Below are 23,155 nucleotides of genomic sequence, written 5' to 3'. Positions count from 1 at the left end.
AAATCGAAAATTTCAAAATCGTAATTTTTTATATTATGGTAAATTCCCAACATTTCAATTTTTTTATAAAATTTTCCCATACAATATTTTTAATTTATTTCACAAATAAATCGCATAATACATAACTTTAACCTTTTAATTCCAAATTAAACATAAAAATTATGAAAAATCAAAATTAAAATTTTGAATATTCTATATAAATTTCCAGAACCTGGAAATGACAAATTTTCAAGCCCCAAAAATCGAATTTACAATTATGACCATTAAAGTTGCTATTGATCAATTTTATTATATAAAAATCAATAATCACGCAAATCAAACGAAATTTGACATGCAACTTTAGATATGATGTTCATATCATATATAAAACATTGGAAAAAAATTTCATGCCATAAAATACAAGTTAGCTATTTTTGCTAAAATAGTCACTATTTATGTGATTTTTACATCTAAAAATCATAAATCATGCAAAATAAAACCATTTTACCTCAACATTTACATACAGTGTGTAAATATTGCATTCGACAACATACTAAAATTTCATGGGCAGAAACAAAGTGTAACGAATTTTAACCAAAATACCTCCATTTAATCCATTTTTATCATGTAAAAATCATAAATCATGCAATATAAAACACTTTTATACAAAATTTTACATACAATAAGTAAAATATACATGTGAGGTCGTGTAAAAATTTCAAGGTCAGAGTCATAGTCTAACTAATTTTAGTATTTTAAAAGTCATTTTACTAATTAAAATGTAATAAAAAAATACTCAAAATTAAATTAATGAGCAATAAAATACCACAAATCATCAAAATGACCTAAAATAAATTTAGGACCAGAATGTTAATCATGAAAAAATTTCGTGGCCTTTATCTTCATAAATCACAAAATATTAGTTTTATTTAATTTACAAATAACTCGAAAAAACTATAAATCGATTATGCATGCAACAACCATTGCTCTGATACCCCAATTGAAGGATTCATTAACCTCTTATTAGGCACTTCTAATAACTTAATAAATTAAAAAATTATGAGAGAGATTCTAGAGAGAGAAAGTTCTGAGATTTCTGTTTTTCTTTAGGTTCTGATGCAATGGCTCGAACAAAAAAGCATAACAATAATCCCAAATTCAATTCTCAAAAACACAAAAATACGTTTATATCTTCTGAAATAAAGGATCTACAATCGAATGAATTAGATAATGAGCTTGATATTCCAGATGATTTGCAGGAAAACTTGGAAATTGCTTCGAGTTCAATTGGAAAAAGGCAGGATGCAGCGAGTTGTTCGCATTCAGTACCGTCGAAACCTCGCATTACTGTTGAGGATGTTTCAGGTGAGATTGAATTTTGGTCAACTGCTGTCTATTGCTTTATTATTGGTGTGCGGCCACCATGGATGGTGGTTACTGGGTTTATAAAACGTGTGTGGTCTGGTTTTGCGATTGATAAGATATCGTTCATGACGAATGGTATCTTTATTGTGCGGTTTAAGACAAAAGAGCATCAACAGAAGGCGTTAGATTATGGTCCGCTTATGTTTGATAGCAAACCTGTTATAGTTAATGAATGGAGGCCTGAAGCATGTCTTGTTAAGCATGATGTGCAGGTTATCCCTATCTGGGTTAAGTTGCAGGGATTGGATATTAAGTTCTGGGGGATGAATAGCCTTAAGAAGATTGGTGGTAGTATTGGGAAGGTGATTAAATGTGATGACAACACTGCTCGTAGGAATTTTTTGAGCTTTCCTCGGTTGCTTATTGAGGTGAATAAGGATCAGGATTTTCCTAAGGATATTGTGTTTGTGGATGAAATTGGGAAGGATCAATGTGTGCAGGTTGAATATGAGTGGCTTCCAATCTCTTGTCTTAAGTGCAAAGGGATTGGGCACTCTCAAGATCAGTGTAAAATTGAGTCAAAGAAGGATGCTCCTAAGAAGGTTTGGAAGCCTATGGGACTTAGGCCTGGTCAGCCTGCTGCTCCTCAACTTGGGAACAGACAGCCTACTGGTCCTAAACCTGGGGTTAGACAGACTGGTTTGCCTGTTGTGGGACAGATTAATGTGCCTGTTGTGGTTCAGCCTCAGGGTATGGGACCTAAGGAGAAAACTCCTATGAGCTTACCTTTGGTGAGTCCTGTGATAACTCCTGTGGTTCCCCCTGTGAGGAGAGTAAACTTTCCTACTCCTGCTCGTATTTTTTCTAGATTGGCTAGAGCTGATCCTCCTGCAGCTAGTTCTTCTGGAATGAAGGGGCCTGGATTTACATTTATGGATGCTCTCAACTCTGCTATTCAGATTTCTAAGAGGAAGTTGGATGAAATGGGGTCTGTTACACCCATTACTGATCATGGTTAACATTGGGTTCTGGAATATAAGAGGGTTAAATAGCCTAACAAAACAGAAGGATCTTAAATGGTTTCTTCATCAGAATAATGTTGGGTTATTTGGTCTTCTTGAAACTAGGGTTAGATGTAGTAATTGGAATAAAGTGCATAATAATGTTTGTAGTGATTGGGCTATTTGCACAAATAATTCTAGTCATAAAGGTGGTAGGATTTGGTTGATTTGGAAACCTAGTTTGTTTAATATTAATGTGCTGGAGGTTACTGCTCAGAGTATTTTTGCTGAGGTGGTGGATAATGCTAAGGGTATCAGGTTCAGAATTACTGTAGTTTATGGCTTTAATAAGCTTGCTGAGAGGTCTACTCTTTGGACTGCTTTGAAAGGTCATGCTGCTAGGGGAAGGGGTCCTTGGGCTGTGTTTGGGGACTTTAATAATGTTCTATTCCCTGATGAAAGGATTGGCACTGATATTAGTTGGGCTGAAATCAAGCATTTCCAGGATACTTGTCATGCTTGTGGTCTGGTTACTGTTAAGTCCATTGGTAATTTCTTTACCTGGAATAATAAACATGAAGCTGGCTCTAGGGTGTTTAGCAGAATTGATAGAGTCTTGGGAAATGATGATTGGGGAATTGAGTTTCCTGATTGTGTGGCTAAGTTCCTTCCTGAGGGGTTATATGACCACTCTCCTTGTATCATTACACTCAGGGAGCAATATGATAGGTGTCCTAGGCCATTTAAGTACTTTAATATGTGGGCACTTGCTGATGATTTCATGGATGTTGTTAGTCATACTTGGGGGAGTGTTGTTCATGGGACTCCTATGTTCTGTCTGACTAGTAAGCTAAAATTTTTAAAGAAGCCTCTGAAGGGGCTCAATCAGGAAGGGTTCCATAATATTGAGCATACTTATAGCTTGGCTCATAAAGCCTTGCTTCTTATGCAAGAGGAGATGCAGAGTAATCCTTTGAATTCTGAGTTATGTGATAATGAAAGGATTATTGCTAAAGAGGTGGATAGGCTTCTCAAGGCTAAGCATCAGTTTCTTAGTCAGAAAGCTAATATGCAATGGATTGAGGATGGTGATGATAACACAGCGTTCTTCCATGCTTCTATTAAAAGAAGAAGAGCTGTTAATAAAGTTTTCCAAATTAGTGATAACACTGGGGTGCTACATGAGGATCCTGATGGTATTGATAAGGCTTTTGAATTGTATTATATGAAGTTGCTGGGGTCGGCTAAGGAGACTCAGCATGTTGCTAGTCATGTGGTTCAGTCTGGGAGGATGGTGCAGCCTGCTCATTCTGCAGTTTTAATGAAGCCAGTTACTCCTGATGAAATCAAAGCTGCTATGTTCTCCATTCCTGGAACTAAAGCAGCAGGGCCTGATGGCTACTCTAGCCAGTTCTTCAAGGATTCATGGGAGGTGACTGGGGACACTGTCATACAGGCAGTTCTGGATTTTTTTGAGCAGGGTAGGCTTTTGAAACAGGTTAATCATACTGTGCTCACCTTAATTCCCAAAGTTGATATGCCTAAGTTAGTGACTCAATTCCGACCTATTGCTTGTTGTAATGTGGTGTATAAATGCATTACAAAGATCATTTGCAATAGGTTAAGGGATGTGTTGCCTGATATTGTTAGTGATACTCAGAGTGCTTTTGTTAAGGGGAGGGATATTGTTGAGAACATACTGATTTGCCAAGACTTGGTGAAGCTTTATAATAGGAAAACTTGTACCCCTAGAGTGATGATGAAAATAGACCTTCAAAAAGCGTATGATACTGTTGAATGGGGGTTTGTGAAGGAAATGTTGGGTGCTTTAGGTTTCCCTTCTGTGTTCATTGATAGAGTGATGGAATGTATCACCACACCTTCTTATTCTATTTCACTTAATGGAAGGGTGTTTGGTCACTTTAAAGGTAGGAGGGGTTTGCGTCAAGGTGATCCTTTGTCTCCTCTACTCTTTACATTATGTATGGAGTACCTTAGCCGTCTACTATTGGTGGCTCAAGAGCAGCAGGATTTCAAATACCACTCTCTGTGTAGGAGACTTAAACTTTCCCATTTGTGCTTTGCTGATGACTTATTAATGTTTTGTCATGGAGATTTGGGGTCTGTCAAGGTGATGCTGAGTGCGTTTGTAACTTTCTCACAAGCTACTGGGTTACAAATGAATGTTGACAAGTCTAATGTGTATATGAATGGGGTGGATGCATTGGAGAGGGAGCACATTTTAGAGGCTACTGGTATGGTACCTGCAAAACTGCCATTTAGATATTTAGGGGTGCCCATTTCAGCTAAGAAATTATCTGTGCTGGATTGTGCTGTTTTAGTTGAGAGAGTGGTGGAGAGGATTCGTGCTCTTGGGGCACGCAAGCTTTCTTATGGAGGAAGACTGGTACTAGTGAGGTCAGTGCTTGGTACTCTTCACAATTATTGGGCTCGAATTTTTATTTTGCCCAAGACGGTTATAAAGAGTATTGAGGCTGTTTGTAGAAATTTTTTGTGGCAAGGAAGTGAGCATTATGATAAATCTCCTGCTGTTTCATGGGAGAAGGTGTGTATGCCCAAGAAGTATGGAGGACTGGGGCTCATTAATGCTGGGATGTGGAATATTGCAGCAATGGGTAAATATATTTGGTGGATTATGAATAAGAAAGATCATTTGTGGGTGAAATGGGTTCATGCAATCTATATTAAGGAGAAGGATTGGCTGAGTTACTCTCCTTCTACTAATGCTAGCTGGTCCTGGAAGCAACTTTGTCAGGTGAAAGAGATTCTCAAAGGAGGATACACTGGTAACAGTTGGTGCAGTCTGGATAAAGAGTATACCATTAAGGATGGGTATCAGTGGCTGCTGCCTACTGGGTCTGAGATGCTCTGGCATCATTTGGTATGGTCGAGGATTGGAACTGGTAAGGTTAATTTCATTGCTTGGCTTGCAGTTCAGAACAGGCTGATGACTAGGGATAGGTTAATTCGTTGGGTACCAGGTGAGAGTGGTTGCCTGCTTTGTGGTTTGATGGATGAGTCGCATACTCATCTGTTCTTCTCTTGTGCATTCAGCTGCAGATGTTTGAAGATGGTGTCTGACTGGCTAGGTGTTGACATTCCTGGCCAGAATACTGTATCCTGGTGGCTGAATATGCGATGCAGGTCTTTATTATTGAAGAAAGTCACTGGAGCAACCATTTGTTCTCTTTTTTATCATGTATGGTTTGCTAGGAATAGATGTCTACATGATCAGGTGCTGATGTTGCCAAAGGTTGTTTTTCAAACAATTAAGAATGTAATTTGTACTAGAGTAAGGAAAGTTGTAAGTAGCAAAATGCAAGTGAAAAACGCTCGGTTGATTGGGAAGCTTATGTCCTAGTTGATTGGAGTTGTAACGATTTGAAGTTTGGTAATATATGACTTACATTTCGACAAAAAAAAAAAAAATAACTTAATAAATTTAGTTTAGTTATAAACTAACTAGATCTTATGCATGCGTAACAATATAAAATAAAGTAAGAAGGAATCGATCTACTTACAAAGTGGGCCGAATGGTTATACTAATTGGACACCTTCCAAATTAGTCTTCTTAAGAAAATCCTAGTGCTCCAAAGTTGAACTTAGATCCAATATTAGAATCTACTTCTCAAGAATTTGTACTAAGATAACGCTCTTAAACAAATACTAATTTGAATGCTAGAAATTAGTATTTGTATCTTAAATAACTACTAATATTATTACTTACTACTACTAGTAATGTATTGTTAATATTAAAGATTTTTGAGTTTTCTTTCTTATATGTTCTAAAACAATATTAGAGAGAATATTCAAAATTACCAAAATGTATATTTTGTAAGAACGAATTAAGGGAATAAGAAGAGAAAAATCTTCTTATTCACATGGGTGGCCGGGTGGCTTAGGGAAGGATGCCCTATCAATGCTCAAGATTGTTCTTCTCAAGATGTAGAGTGTAGGGCTAGGTTTAGGTCTTTTAGAGACATAATCATTGTGCTTAATTATCAATTAGAACAACAATTAAGTCCTAAACCTACCCAACCAACTCCATTTACACGGCACAAAAGGACTTAAAATGGTCCATTTTAAGTTTGTCAAATGTTAATTTGCATAGTGTGACATATTGGACATGTTACTAGACATGTTTCTTAATAATGCATTTTTAACTTATTAAAAATCATTATATAAACAAAATAAATCATATACAAAAATTAACTAGTAATTCATAATTACAAGTACTTAAAATGGGTCATAGAATTATAAATCACAACAACTTGTATTTATAATAAATCATTCATTCTTATTGATTGTTTCATAAACAATAATAAAACCTAAGTAATAAAACAATTTTAAATTACTTAGAACGAATCTTATTTAATCGAATTACAATAAGATACGAATTCTCACTCACAAAATCATTCGTTCAATTTTAAGGAATTAATTAACTTGTATTAACATACAATTAATTAATTAATCAATTAAGAGTGTTACCCTAGAGGTATGACCTTAAGGGATCAACTGATCACCACGTCATACGACAGTAATGTCAAAATCTAGCAAGCCAATCAGTACCGATTAATGTGGATCAGTTGACAATAAAATATTACTTTTCCTCATGCAATCTTATTATGAGATTTAAACATGTGATCGCATTATTGTCGAGGAGACTTACTCCAACAGTTTTATCATGTTAAAGTCATAAAAACAGATAAAAAGAACATGAAACAAGAGGATTAATTCCACCCTCATACTTACATGTTAGGTTGCTTGACGAGAAAACTCGATTTAAAACCGTTTTTGTAAAATATGGAGTGTTGCGTTGCTTTAGTGATGGTGTAGTTGGTCGAAGTGGTAAGTCAAATAATTTAATGCACGATGACGGTACCAAACAATGTATAAGGCTCGTATTTTCAATCGGTAGGTCGAAAATACGTGTCGTTTGTTGACTCGGGAAGTCGAGGTTCTAGAATTTTAAGGGAGAAAAGAAGGGGTGGACTCTCGCATGCCTTAAAATGGTGGCCTTTGAGGGGTATTTATAGAGGATTGTGTGGTGGTGTACATTTTTGGCAACGTGGCCATATAGGCTGTTTGAAGAGGCGCGAGCATGTCCGCGGGTCTTCGAGTTGTCTTGTCACTATCACGCATTTGGATTTGTGGCTTATTCTATCTTATGTTTTTTAGGACATGGTTGTTGTACTTGACCATCAAGTATACCATGTATACTTAGCATGGAAGCATTGTGAGGTTTGTTTTTTTGTTTTTGACACGGCTTGACTCGTTGTTGGAGTTGGGATTTGAATTTTGAGTCGGCTTTTGGTCCAGTGTTGATTTTGACTCCAGTTAGTGTCATTGAGACCCCGTCGTCATGCATAAAACATTCCAAGTATTTTTGAAATATTTTGAAAATGTTTTCGTTTTGGAAATCATCTTGGAGTTTTCCGATGCGTAGTTATATAAACTATTGATCAAACGTAGCGATTCCTAAGCATGTTGTAGTCCGATAATCATTGGGTGTTTGTTGGGAATTCAATAGATACCAGGTATCTATAGAGCCTTTACTTTGACTGAGGCTTGGATAGGGCGAAAGTCAAAGTACAGCGCCCAGGTCAATCGAAGGTTACAACCCGGAGACCAAAGCGACATCGAGGCGGCTCAAAAGGATTTGGGCCAAGGACCTGGCATCGGGAAGGGCGACGTTTAGGCGACTCAAGGATTCGAGTCAAGGACCTGCCATCGGGAACAATTTAGAGTCTGTCGACTGCCACTGCGGGTCGTTTAAAATCCGTTAGACTACGTATAAACGCTCGCCAGCCATAGGAAGAAGTCATACCTGAGACATCTTCAGGATATGTCCTTGAATTGATTCTTGTTCGCGCGTAGAGCCTCGCCAGCCATTGAAGGTGCGTAGAGGCTCGCCAGCCATTGAAGTGCGTAGAGGCTCGCCAGCCATTGAAGGTGTGTAGAGGCTCGCCAGTCATTGAAGGTGCGTAGAGACTCGCCAACCATTGAATGTGCGTAGAGGCTCGCCAGCCATCGAAGGTCGAATGGTCGACTGCGGGAAATGACCCGATTTATAGGGCTTATTTCAAGAATATGTTTGTCCAACCGACTCAATGGGAAGCGATGTCGATGTCGTTGGGGGCGGAAGGTGCTAGATTTTAATTTGCTTGACGCCCGGTCATTGCTGCTTTTTGCCAGTTTGCTGGAGGATGACTCCGTGCGAAGGTTTCTAGGGGTTCCGCAGGGGAATTTTTGAGTGTTTATAAGTGATGTTTGCGTTTCTGGGAAGAGAAAGGCCTTTTATAACTTGGTCTTGGCTCTTGCGGACCCTCTATTACTGCCATTCATAATTTTGAAGAGTAGTAACGGTTTTTATTGCCGTCGTTTGAAATTTGTGATGATAGCGAATTTTAATTTTTGCCATTTGCAACTTGGAAAATTTGTGATAATAGCGGGTTTGTGATTTCGCTATTTGCTACTTTTGTGAAAACAACGAATTTTGAATTTCGCCATTTGCGTTTGAAATAACGGTTTTTAATTCCGTTATCCTGGAATTTGGTGAGAAATAGCGAATTTGAATTTCGCCATTTGTTATTTTTGAGGAGATAACGGTTTTTAATTCCGTCATTTGAAATTTTGTGAAGATAACGAATTCGAATTTGAATTTCGTCATTTGCTATATAATTTTTGAGAATAACGGTTTTTAATTCTGTGATTTGGGATTTGTGCTGGGAATAACGAGTTTTATTTTCGCCATTTGCTATTTTGTGTTGAAAATTATTTGTTGTGATAATAGGGATTTTTACTTTCGCTATTTGCTATTTGTGGTTGAAAATAATAATTTTTAATTCCGTCATTTGGAATTTTGTGAAAATAACGAATTTGAATTTCGTCATTTGCTATTTTTGTTCGAAATAACGGTTTTTAATTCCGTCATTTAAAATTTTGCGAAAATAACAAATTTGAATTTCGCCATTTGCTATTTTTTGTTTGAAAAATTTTGTTGTGATAATAGCGAATTTTGAATTTTTCTATTTGCTATTTGTGTTTGAAAATAACGGTTTTTAATTCCGTCATTTGAATGTTTGCGAAAATAACGAATTTTGAATTTCGCCATTTTGTATTTGTGAAGAAAATAACGGTTTTTAATCCCATCATTGCATTTGCGAAAAAAATTGATTATGTGTGAATATGAGCCAAAGCCCAAAATTTCGTTGAAACTGGCAGAGTTACCCCAAAGAGGCGCGAGCCCTGGGGCGACATAAGGGGCCTCCCCTTTTTTTCCTCAAAAAGACGCGAGAACAGTAGCTCTTCATTTCCGTCTTCTCCGTCGATAAAATCACACATTAGCTCTCAAAAGTAGCTATTTTTGATCTTGCTTCTTGTTGGATTCGTGCTATAATCCCCATGTCATCTCAAGGTATGTAAGTCCTCTTGATTCCACTTGAATTTGTTTGCTTTTTTGTTGATTGAATTAGGATGAAACCCTAACTCGTTTGAAATTGATTTCGGCGTTTTTTATTTGCCCATTTTCGAGTGGAATTGATGCTTGCATTAGGTTAGAAACCTGTTTAGGAATATAGGGGTCCTTTTAGTTTGCATTTTGGTACCCATTCTCGCTCCCTAGGTGCAAAAAACGCGAATAAGGTGTAAAAAGACCGTGTTATTTCGCAATGTCGTGCTTGTTTGCTTGAGTCGTGTGCCCCACTAGGTTGCATTGTAGTTGGGGAAGGCCATCTTTGCTAGGTTAGACCTTCGTTGTGTGCTAGGGGCGAAATTTCGCATTTGCCATTATCAGACAATCTTATGCTGACGAATTAAGCGCCTGTTTGGGCTCGAACTGAGCCATTTTGCTTAGAATAGACCTTAAAAATAGCTTAGGTCGTCCTGGGGTGTGATCGAGTCAAATTGCATTGTTGTGGCAAAAATTTGATCTCTTGATCTGTTTGCGCTCAATTTGGCGTAAAATTGCCTTTTGAGCTTACTAAAATGTCTGGTCGGGATGGGCGGATATTTTTGTTTTATTGTTCTTTTGTAGGCCTTGTGTTAGCCAGAGGGTGTTTGGTTGTGCTGGATGGGATTGGGCGGGTTTGCCCTTGCTGTTGTTTGCGTTTGTTTTGTATTTGCAGGTGATTTTTGTTTTTGGGACTTGGTCTGTTTTGTGCCGTCGTAATGCTGAAATTTCGGCTGACGCTGTTTTTGTTTTGGTTTCAGGTGAGTGTTCGGGGGCGGCTAGGCCTGCTGGATCTGAAGCTGAGGCCGTGGAGGAGGAGGAGAGACGGCTGTCGTTCTGTCTTCGTCCAGTTGCGTATGTTCCTGGTGGCCTTTGATCACGTGTTGATCATCGACCGTTGTCTGGAGAGAGTTGGACGTCTGATGATTGGGGGTCAACATCTGGGTGTCGCACTGTGTTGCGGCTTTCAATCATTACTGATTTCTGATGATTGGGGTGCAACAGCGGGGTGGCATCCTACGTTGTTGCTCTCACTCATTATTGAATTCTGATGATTGTGCCTCAACATTGGGGTGATGCACTGTGTCATAGCTCATGACCATCACGTCGTCCAAATCTGGCAGACACTTTTTCTTTTTTTTGTTTCGGCGTAGGAAATAGGGGTTATCGTCATGGTAACCACCTCTGCTTCCGCCGTTCCTCCCTTTCTTTTCATATTATTCCCTTTCTTTTATGTTTAGAAGGATAGGGAGTGCTTAGTTCGGTAGGTGGCGAATAGCCCCCACTTTATTGTTTTAGGCCAGTGTCTGTATGATAAGTATTTGCACTGGATCCTATTTGTATGGTCAGTCATTTGTATCAAATGTGTGTTAATGTATTTTTGCGTGAGGTGGTTTGTATATACGTGTTTTTGGTTTGTCGTTTGTTTGTGTTTGGCTTTTTTGTGTTGTGTTTCGGAGAAGCACGGTCAATGGCCGATTCCCCATTTGCTTTGGCATTTGCACCTGAATCGTAAGTGTAGAAAATAGACAACATGTAGCACGTATGCGTATACGTAAACATGCAAAATATTTGTTGAAAACAAAAGTAACTACGATGACTCGAAGTTAAAATTGAAATTGCTTGTTTGAAAATGAATTTTAAAAATTCCCCGACAAGACGTAACACTTGGATTTTTCAAGTGGAATTGTTTTGAAATTATTCGAGAGAAAAGATCAATTTCGCGAGATCAGGACTCGAATTTGCAAGAGCGATTTGAGAAAATTGACGTTATGTATCAATTTTGCGGAAATGCGAAAAACATTTCAAAATTTTCTGAAGGTACTAGATCCCTAATTAGACACCTCTAATTAGTTACTAAATTACTTGTTAATTTAGTCTTAGTGATCTAGTTACATGCAAAAAATATAAGATGACTTTTTAAAAAATAAAGGTAGAATTTTTCCTTACATTAATTTAGGAAAAATATGGGCACAACAAATGACTCCTCCTTTGTTGTTCTTGAGCTAAATATGAATGGGTGATCCTCTAATCTTCTTAGTACTCAAAATAGAGCACCTCCTATGGTGGCACCCAAGACTTACCCAATACTACTAATATTATTAAGACTAGTAAATATTAGTAGAATACCCTTAATAATATTTGTGTATTATTACTATTAATAATACTTGGTTAATATTATTATTTGTGATTTTATTTTGATGAAGATTGATCAACTTTTGATCAAGATGTGATAAAGAAAAGATGAACAAATGGAGCACTTTTCTCTTTCACATAAAATGACCAACTTAAGCATTTTACAAATTTTTTTTTTCTTATCCCATGCAATCCTCTCTAAAGTGTTTTATATATAGACAACTGTAATGGGAGACATGAGTGGATAATGATGTCATCTAAGTTGACAACATGACCAAAACTTGGTTGTATTTCCACTCAAAAATACGGTCCATTTAGGTCTATTTTGGGTCTTATTTGACTTTTGACATTTGTCCCACAAATTCTTAAAAGTACTATATTTAATTATCTTATTTAATTAAATATTAATTTGATTATTAAACACTTCAATAATACAAATTATTGAATATTGTACACTCAACTCTTAAGTGCTATTTTACCATTTTACCAATATAAAATGTGTCTTATGAAACCCATTTAGCTAATTTTATAACTCCTTGTAATTACAATTAGCTAATTACCTCTGCCTCAAAATATATACATACACCGAATTAATTACTATAGTCCATCTTAACATTTATTATTCGATTATCAAACAACATGAACAGTAAATTCCTTTGGTCCGAGTTCTTAACTCGTCATCAAAAATATAATTCAATTGACTTATAAAAGTCAATACATATAAGGGACAAATTAATTATATCTCACACAGATAATTAGTATATCTATTGGGGTTACATCCTATAGGTGTGACCATAAGGGATCAGCTGATCACCGCCGTCACACGACAGTAACGTTAAACTCTAGTCAGCTGAGCGTTACCGATGAACGTTGACTAGCTGACAAATATATAATATAAATCCCTGATATTCCTTATACGAGATTTAATATGTTGACACACTTTTGTGGAGTACACTACTCCAACAATTTCCCACTTGTCCGACACAAGTGTGCGCTACCAATATTCTTGTTCGTTAAATCTCCCACTCAATGCAAGATGTCTTTCAGGTCGTTCTTGCATGTGATCATATCATATAGTGGTTTCCTCGATCCGGAGAATAACGTCGATAGGATAATCTACAATAGATCTCATCCGAGCGTGGCCACGCATTTCCAGTCACCTCTCCTCGAGTGGCCTTGAGATAATAAACCCCAACGAGGGTGGACAATCCCGTTGACCTATTTTATTCGTTCGATCTGAGATCACAATGACAAAGTAAATGTCCTTCAGCCTCCTTTTACGGTGCGACCTAGGGCAAAAACCAAAGCCACCGGAAAACCATACCAAGTTAGACAAATAGTCGCAAGTCTAAGGAATTGACTTGAAGGAATAAATAGAAATCCTTGCCACGACCAGGCAACATGAGGATTCTATGAATGGTCATTGTCCAACATATCGTCTCAACAATCTGCATATGTAATTGACCAGGCATCTTTATCACCCTATGGTGGTTGAACACACCATCAATCGACTTACAATCTAGTCACTCCGAGATGTCACCTCATTAAGTAACTAGGGACCAAAATACAATGTTAATCCAGTTCACTTAACTAGAATTCAACATTGTCAATACAATCTATTTGGATAAAACAAAGTATTTAAATTCAGATAAAACTGAAAAACTAGAGTTTATACGCTATAAAAACTCAAACGATGAATGTTATTATCATATATGAAATAATTAATACAATATCTAATTATTACATATCTCATAATCTACGATAATTCAGGCATTCGCCTTAATCCCATAAAAGCTACATGACCATCATGCTTAGCCTGCGATAAAGGCTTGGTTAAAGGATCTGCAATATTTGCATCTATTTCAACCTTACAAATCGCTATTTCCTTCCTTTCAATATAATCTCTAATGACATGAAATTTTCTTTGTACATGTCTAATCTTATTACTAGACTTGGGCTCTTTTGCTTGGAAACTTGCCCCACTGTTATCACAAAAAATAGTGATAGGATCTTCGGTTATCGGAACTACTCTTAGTCCTTTCAAAAATTGCCGAATCCATACAACTTCTTTTGCAGCTTCAGATGCTGCAATGTACTCAGCTTCCGTTGTAGAATCCGCAACGACCGACTCTTTAAAACTTCTCCAACAAACCGCACCTCCATTTATCATAAAGACATAACCAGCCTGGGATTTCATATCATCCCTATCTGTTTGGAAACTGGCATCCGTGTAACCTTTTACACGTAATTCAGTATCTCCTCCAAACACTAAGAATGAATCCTTAATCCTTCTCAAGTACTTAAGAATATTCTTAACGGCTATCCAGTGACTCTCACCTGGATTGTTTTAATAACGACTTGTCATACTCAATGCAAATGAGACATTGGGACGGGTATAGATCATAGTGTGGACATGGCCCACCTGCGAGCCCACTTCGATCTGTGGACATGCAGCGGTCTTTTGAAAGCCACGCTCGGCGTTGTAAAAATACTTTCGACCGGATCGTTTTAGATCGGTCGGTTTCGTCTCGGTAAGGGTCTCGAATCGATTAGAGATGTTTGGAGTCGCCACCAAGCATTTGTGGGATGCTTGGAACCCGTTCGAAATCCACTTTATACTTCGGTCAAATCGAAGCACAAAGCAGCGTTTGACATAGGTACTAAAGCTGAGGAAATCGTCCCTCTTTAACATCATATCTCTAGAATGACTCTCGTACGCCCTGGATAAGGTCGTCCACTATCCAAAGTTTCGGAGTAAGAGGTGAAGGTACGTATTGGGAAGCCTTTTAATCAGACACCTAATCCCGCCCGCGGTAGCGGCCTCTACTGATCGATCTTGGTTGGTTGAATGCAAAAGTTGATAAAACGGTTTAAATGCATGAATGCGCATCCAATAATTTAAACCTAACATGTGAGAGGTTTCTAAGTCGGTTAATTTAATCCAAGTATCAAGTATAAGATGTCGAGTTGGATTAATGATTGGTTTGCATGCAAGACGGAAATTAAACATCCATTTACCGTATTAGGTTTAGGGTGCATAACGTGATCCATTTGTCTTGGTAAAGCATTTTGCAAATATGATTTTGGAATAAACAAATAGTCATCTGATCCATCCTATATCCGGGCTAACCGGAGTCGGGATCGTCCTAGACTAATGCTGGAAAGGTATTAGGCCCTGTACTAGACGGCTACATGAGGCGCGAGCCAGCCGGCGGTGTAATGGGGCCTCCCCTGGTTCTGAAAATGAGAAAGAAAAGGCTTGCTTGAGGCGCGGGTCAGCCTACGATTATATGCCGTGTACTGACCTTTTGAAAACGTTATAAAACGTGTTGAGAAATGGGTATTTGAACCCGATTTGGTTTGAAAGGGTCATTTAGACCGCATTTGTTGATTTGAAGAACTAGACTCGAATAATCATCATTATTTTGATAATATTCGGTGTCGGGTTCGACTTGACAAGCTTGACATGAATAGTTTTGAAAATGATTATGAACTAATTGTTTTAAGTTCATTTGAATAGAATTAGTCGATACTCATCATCGTACCCGGGTTAAAATCCGGCATGGTATGTAGAACCAAGGATGACTTTGTGTTGGTGACTAATATATTTGTTTGGAAAATGTAAAGAAATGATGAAAGGCTTTAAAATACCTCCCAAAATGTAAAGAAATGAAATAAAAGGTTTTAAATGCCTTTTAAATGTCATTAACCAAATATTATCACCGAAACACGGATTTAACCGTCATGGTATGAGGAACCAAGGGTGAAAAATGTTTTATGGTTAAAACAAATGAAATAAAATAAAAAGGGTTTGAAAATATTTGAAATGTTAAAAACCGATTACAAATATGAAAATGAATTAAAGGGGAGAGACGAGAAAAAACACGGATGATCTCTGACCTGAACACCCCATTTAGGCGCGGGCAAGCCGGCGAACCAAGGGGCTTCTGTCTCAGGCCAAAAATCGGTTTTGGCTCGTTTATCCCATGTTTTGGTTCATGTTGTGCACATTTTAGCATGTTATAGTCATGAAACAAATGAAAACATGATAAAAAGAGGATTTTTACACCCTCATACTTACATGTTTGGTTATGGTGAGTGACCGACGTAAGTGTAACAACTCGTTTGGTCGGAAAAAAACACGGTTTAAAACCGTTTTGGTAAGTAAAAAGAGTGTTTTAAGATTAGTGACGGTGTAGTGGTCGAAGTGGCCGGTCAAGTGATTTAATGCACGGTGACGGTACCAAAAAATGTGTAAGGCTTGTATTTACGATCGGTAGGTGGTATATACGCGTCGGATTGTGACTTAAGAAGTCGAGTCGATAATTTTAAGGGAGAAAAGTGGGGGCGGACACTCGCGTAAGTCTTAAATGGGGGCATTTGAGGGGTATTTATAGGGAAATGAGTGGTTGTGTGAGCTTTGAGCGACGTGGCCACCTGGGCTGCTCAAAGAGGCGCGAGCCACGTCGCGGGTCTTCGAGGTGAGTTGTCGTTTTCACACAAATGCAATCATGATTTGTTCTATCCTAGGTTTTGTAGTCATATGTTTGGTACTTGACCAAACATAAATCTGGGAAAACTTAAAGTAGAAGGTTTGAAATGTTTTGTTTTTGGTGGTTGACTCGGTTTGACTCGTTGTTGGAGTCGGGATTTGGATTTTTGAGTCGGTTTTTGGTCCGGTGTCGGTTTTGACTTTAGTTATGTGGACAGCGGGCCGCCCACGGGGGCGCTTGGTGAGAAACGGGGAACAAGCGTTTGCATTTTGTAAGGAGTCGCCACCAATTTTTATGGGAAATTGGAACCGTTCGAATACCTCGTGTCATGTCAAGACACAAAGTAGTGACATGAACACTAAGCAATCGTTACCCTTAGCATTCTATGTCTAGAATGACTCTCGTGGATGCCAATGAACACGGGTGCTCACGGAGATCTGGAGTAAGGGGTGAGGGTACGTATTAGGAAGCTCTTTTGATCGAACACCTAATCCCGCCCGCCTCGATAGCGGCCTCTACTAATGATTAGGGAAGTTATTCGTACTTGATATATCGTCGGCTATATGCATGCAATGCAACATCCATTGTTTTGATCCTAGCATGTGAGAGTTTAGACTAAGTCGGTAGACAATTAATTAGCATACAATTGGGTCGAAGTTGGAATTAGTGCTCATTTACATGTGAAAACATACAAATGATAAAAGGAATACAATAACGATAAATTACAATAATGGAAATTACATTAATTACATTGGAGTAGGCGATTTATGTCGAAAATACCGCTAAAACGGATGATTTGAGAAAAAGAATAAAAGAATAAAAAGAAATAAATTAACGAACATGAATTAGCGACATTACGGATAATAGTTAGTTAATACGTAGACTAATTAAACTAGGTCAAGGCAGAAAAGGAGTTCAGAGACAGAGCTCAACCTGGAACAGGCGCAGCAGAGACTGCGCCCTCTGGAAGAGGCGCAGCAGACGCTGCGTCTGTTCCAAGGGTGAGTTCTGGCTGTGAAGCCGGAACTGCAAATCGTTAATGTTAATCGTTAATTAATGGATTGATTGATACAATTACTCGGATGAAAGTGATTAATAGGTTATTTACACATGAATGATGGTCATAAAACAATAAAACATGGATGAGACGGAAATAAGACGGATTAATTACATGAGCAAAGATTGATTAGCGAATTATAAACAAACTAAACTAATTAATTAGGTTAAACATGATGAATTGATGACGAATTAAACAATGAACACGATAAAAGACAGGTTAGAATGTATCAATGACGAATTCCAGAGATTCAATATGGATGAATCGAACCTCCAAAACCCGAGTTTGAATTGAATGACGAAAACCCGCAAATATGAGATTATAAGGGATTTAAGTCGAATTAATGATGAATAAAACGTGTTAATGAATGATAAACAGTATACATGTGAATTATTATGCTATTATGTCAAAGAATTGAAGAACAAACGAAAATAAATAAAAGGTTGACGAATTTACAGAGGACGAAGGAAGAAGAAAAGAAGCAGGAACTGCGGCAGCCTCACGAAGAGGCGGAGCAGGAACTGCGCTCCTTCGAAGAGGCGCAGCAGTTGCTGCGTCCTTTCTCAACGTCTGTCTACTGGAAATCCGTAAAAAAGGTTTCTTTAAAGACGGTTTTAGAAATCGGTTTTAATGGTGTTTTCGACATAAATCTTACATGATGATACGATAAATAAAATACGATAAATAAAGAGAATTATACACCCTCAGACTTACATGTTGACGAAACGAGATGAACTAAGAATCGACTAGTGAATGCTCGACGCGAATGCAAGGAAAGAGTGCCCTCGTAAGAGGAAAACGATTGATTAATTAAGATTGATTATTGGTGTAGTTGGTCAAATTGGTCGGTCATGCAACGGAGAGGCTGGTACCCGGAAAGATCCGAGCTTACGTGGTCGGAAGTCCAAGCACGTAGGCGCCAATTAGTAAGAACGAAGTCTAGAATGCAAAGGGAGAAGAGAAGGGCGGACACTCGCGTGAGAAATATGAGGAACGAAAGCTCCTATTTATACTAATCACGTGAAGGAATAGGGTTTCGGAGACTCTTTGGAAGTGAATCTCGGAAAGATATAAAAAAGATACGTAAATCATGCAAAAAGGGCACGGGAAGAGGCGCAGGCGATCCACTGCGTCTCTTGGAAGAGGCACAAAGACTGTTTGCGTCTGTTCCCGGGAGGTTTCCTCTGTCTTTGAAGAAAGATTTCAGCGTTTGAGTTATGGTAGGACGGAAATAATTCGATTATCTTGTGAATATTACGGGATATTATTTGCCAAAAGATAAAATTTATGAAATATGGAATAGAAATATCCGAACATTCCGAACATTCGACTCGGATTTAACGGCTATCGAAAAATGGAGACGGTTTTTGACCGGACTCGAATGTACTCTAATTACTGCCAAAACGACCGTATCAGGACGTAGATGACAACTAAGAGGTTGACATTAATATTTGAGCAAACACTTGACGATAATCTTACGAACTGTCACAAATCGTTCCGCGAATCAAACATGCGGCCCAATCATCACCGGGTGGTTTGCGAGAGGTGCAGAAACGAGGTGTCTACAGAGCCCCCACTTTGACTGAGGCTTGGACAAGGCGAAAGTCAAAGTATAGCCATCAGGTCAATCGAAGATTACAACCTGACGACTATGGCGACGCGAGGCGGCTTAAAGGGTCTGAGCCAAGGACCTATCGTCGGGAACATTTTAGAGTCTGTCGACTATCGGGGAGGGTCGTTTAAAGTCCATTAGACTACGTAAAGAAGCTCGCCAGCCATAAGGAGAGATCATACCGAGACTCGCGAACTTCGCGGGGAAACAAGAAATATTGAAAGCAGCAGGACGTCGGTAGAAACTGCTGAGGAATCCGCTTGCGTCGGTCTCAAACAAACTCTGGCGAAACTTGAGGTTGAATCTGCTTGCGTCGGTCTCAAACAAACTCTTGCTGGGGAATATATTGACGACTAGGAACATCTTGATCGTCGTGAGAGAAATCTTGAGTGAGCAGTACTGCAAAATACTACTGCGCCGGGGACAGACGACTAGGAACATCTTGATCGTCGTGAAAGAAATCTTGAGTGAGCAGTACTGCAAAATACTACTGCGCCGGATAAAATGAGTTGAGCAATACTTGCAAAATCTGCTGCGCGGGATAAAATGATCTGGGACAATACTGCAAAATACTGTCGCGCTGGATAAAATGCGGACCGGAACGAAAGAAAATCGTCGAAACGGACCAAAAGAACATAATAGCATTGAAGAAGAGGCGCACCCAAAGATGGGCCCACTAATAACGAACTCATAACGGATTTTTGAAAATTCGTATGGAGGGAACACAAGGAAGAGGCGCAGCAAGAGCTGCGTCTCTTGGAAGAGGCGCAGCGCCTGCTGCGTCTTTTCCCCAAATTGGCAATTCTGCGTAAAAACGCGAAATCAGAAGGTTTTATGTTTCATTATTTTGAAACTCAATTCCTTCAATTTCTCTCTCAAATCTTCACCATTTCCGTCAAGGTTGGATTCAAAAGCTTACATTAAACATGACTAATCGAGGTATGTGTCTTAATCTTGCATTAATCATTTACATTTGTCGAATTTTGAGCCGCGAGAATTAGGGTTTTCGACCCTTTTGATCGAAAATTTGGGGCTTTTCCCCCAAATGAATTTGTTTTGCCAAATTGATGCTAGAAACGGATAGTAGGCAATGTTAGGAACATAACCATGTGTTTGCTTTGAATTTTCATCGAGTTTTGAGCCCTTGAGCAAATTTTGAGACTAGTTTCACGGCTAGACCGTAAATTGCTTCGAAAATAGCCTTAGGATTGTCCATTGGCGATGAAATTTGATATTTGGGATCCTTGGATGATGGGTAAACTTCCTGTCATCTTGAAACTTTGATTTGTGACAACTTTTTCGGGGCACCTTTCTAGGGCATAATCGCCGTTATAACGAAATGCTGCCGAATTTTCGGCTTGAACCCGGAACTAGGCTTTGACTTGGACTTGACTAGACCCCATTTATCACATGAGTGACTGGGTTGGCGGGAATATGGCCAAAGATGGCATGGAAAGGGGCGTTTCGGGCTCCGAGGCTCGAAACTCCTTAACAAAGGCTTGTCGTCATGTGACGCGGCCTAAATTTACTTTAATGTTGCAGGTGATGAGGCTTCTACTTCGGGAGGACTCCCATGGAGATAGACGCTGCTTGTTGTTGAGGAGGCTTTAGAGCGAGCCTTCACCGATGCGGTGATGGCTACTGGAGGCGAGGCTCACGAGGAGGAGGCCGTCGAGGAGGAGGAGGAGGCCCCGAGACAGGCCAACGTCGAGGCTAGGAGGTCGTCGGTGAGGGAGCCTGCGTGGGCCGAGACACAGGGAGAGTAGGCACCTCGTGTGGGCTGCAGAGGGTCACCTGTCCTACAGGACGGTGAAGAGTTTGATAAATAAGAATTCACTACTCATTACCTATTCTCTTTCATTTTTTTTTGTCCAAACTTCTTGCAAATTTCATAGCTTTGTTTCAAATCATAATAGGAGGCCGGGAATATCAGGTCGTTCTCGGGTTATACGACAGCGATGGAGCACTACGAGCGGCTGTCGGCGGAGGAGAGGGCCATGATCGAGCGTGGAGCGTTTGGTCCTCTGGTTCAGGTATGGAGAGATATCGTGAAGAGGAAGTTGCGGGCTAACCTTAGCCTGGTCCGCGCTTTCTTGGATCGATTCTGGGACACGACTTCCACGTTTTACCTGCCTTTTGGTGAGGTGGGAGTTACTCTGGAGGATTACGGCATGATTTCTGGTTTGCCGTGTGGGACTGAGGAGGTGGTGTGGCCGGAGATTGCTATGAGGGCGGATTCGGCCGAGGCGAGGAGGTTGATCGGCTGGAACTTATCGCCGAAGGCTGTTGCGGTGCCGGGCTTGGTGCCCAGTACCTACGTCCGAGACTACTTTGCGGGGAAGACCCGGAGTCGGTGACGATCGATGGGAGGGAGAGGAGCTCCTCCTCCTTGTCTGGTGAGCGAGAGCTCGTGCCGTGGCTTTGGTGGTTCTTGTCTTCGATTTACCTCGGAGACAAGGGCGAGAGGCTATCGACGAAGCTTCTTCCCTTTCTTTCGACCCGAGTTCCCTAGGACGCCTGGACCGGGTTATCTTCTTGGTTTTGCGGTCCTCATCCGCTTCATGAGGGCCATGGTTCGTCCGGAGTTGATGGAGAAGGGGACTTCTCCTGGCGCCGTCGGACACGGACTCCGTTGGAGGTATGAACCTTCCTTTAGGCCAAAGTAAATTCTTTTCTCTATCGAATCACGAAAGATCGTCATTGATCATTCTGTTTTATAGGCATGGGTGTACTCCTACTTCCCGAGCTTCGCGCCCAAGAGGACAGAGCCGTTGGAGAAGGCCTATCCGTGGTGAGGATTGGGTGATGTCTTGGACGAAGAGCAAGCGCTCTTCTCACAATGTCTACCGGCGGGAAGTGAACGCCCTTCAGCTGAGCAGCGTGAGTATCCCACTCGTATTCATTTATATTTCTTGTCCTTTGCTTTTAATTGATCATAGGAATGATCTTTGCCTTATCTTGTCGCAGTGGGTGCCCAGACCTTGGGCGGAGTACGCTGGAGCGCCTCCTTTTGTTGCTGAGGTCCTTCGACCTAGAGCCCGAGCCGGCTGCTTGTGGACGTCGATGGGTCCCGTGTGGTACCCGGCGAGCGTTTGGCTCGTCAGTGCTCTCGGGCGCGTTGACGGTTCCCATTGACCCTCCGAGGACGATGTTCGGGGAGCCTACGAGGCCGAGAGGGAGGCGGACTGGGCGGTGCCCGATGGCGACGACCTTCTTCGCTGGCGAGGACTACTCGGCGTTCTGTACGGGAGGTTGGCGTCGGCGCAGTGGTGAGTATCTTTTATTTTTCTTGATTTGATTTCGGGAATTACGACGAAAGATCATCGATTAATGAGAGCTATTTGTCTTTGCAGGAGGTTGAGGCGGCGGGCATCGAGCCCCCAGTGTACCCCGAGACCCTTGAGTACACCGACGCGGCTGGGAGGACGACGATCTCCGAGTTGCGTGACTTTGACGTAGCTGTGACGGATGCTGGCCTAGACGACTGGCAGCATCTGATTCGGAGGGTGAGCCTCCAGCTTATATACCCTTCGTGTAAGAACACATTTGGTTTGAACTTGTTCACTTTGCTGAGAATTTCTTTTGACGTGTAGGTCGCGCCATCTCGGTTCGTGGCACTATGGAGGGTGGCCAACCGGCTACGAGCTACCGCCATCGAGGCGCTCGTCGGTGGTCGAGATCGTCAGGTATGAACCTCATTTGATTTCTTTTGATTTTCTGATTTTTAGTCTTGTTTGAGTTGATTGACAGGAGCCAATTTCTTTTTGTCTACAGGCTGGTCGTGAGCTGGAGCGAGAGCTGACCCAGTCTCGGGAGGAGACGGCTCGCTTGTCGAGGGAGCTCGAGTTTCGGACGCCGAGATTGCTTTGCTCTTACGGCGAGGGTTGCTTGAGTTGGAGGGTGCCCAGCAGAGAGTCTGCGTAGTTCGTAGACTTGATTTTGAACATTTTTGGACTTGTTTGGGGCGCAAGCCCGGTTTGCTGGACTTTGGAACTTGATTCGGGCGCAAGCCCATTTGCTTGTACATTTGTATATATGATG

At 40.3% G+C, this 23,155-nt stretch overlaps 1 protein-coding gene and 1 long non-coding RNA gene across 2 annotated transcripts; both read left to right on the top strand.

Annotated features, from left to right (window-relative positions):
- Positions 1 to 1,100: 1,100 nt before the first annotated feature.
- On the top strand, positions 1,101 to 10,693 carry LOC141617241 (uncharacterized). The gene is made up of 4 exons (XM_074434426.1): positions 1,101 to 2,332; positions 2,385 to 5,619; positions 10,414 to 10,492; positions 10,578 to 10,693. The coding sequence occupies exons 1-4, from the start codon at positions 1,101 to 1,103 to the stop codon at positions 10,691 to 10,693; spliced, it is 4,662 nt and encodes a 1,553-aa protein (XP_074290527.1).
- An 11,790-nt stretch (positions 10,694 to 22,483) lies between these two features.
- Positions 22,484 to 22,936, top strand: LOC141621360 (uncharacterized). The gene is made up of 3 exons (XR_012532257.1): positions 22,484 to 22,620; positions 22,708 to 22,800; positions 22,889 to 22,936. It is a non-coding gene; the product is annotated as an uncharacterized LOC141621360 (long non-coding RNA).
- The last annotated feature ends 219 nt before the right edge of the window (positions 22,937 to 23,155 follow it).

This window comes from Silene latifolia, chromosome X (genome assembly GCF_048544455.1).
Source record: "Silene latifolia isolate original U9 population chromosome X, ASM4854445v1, whole genome shotgun sequence".
Classification (NCBI taxonomy): Eukaryota; Viridiplantae; Streptophyta; class Magnoliopsida; order Caryophyllales; family Caryophyllaceae; genus Silene; species Silene latifolia.
Note: the sequence above shows the minus strand (reverse complement) of the source record. Positions and strands in the feature narration are given on the sequence as shown.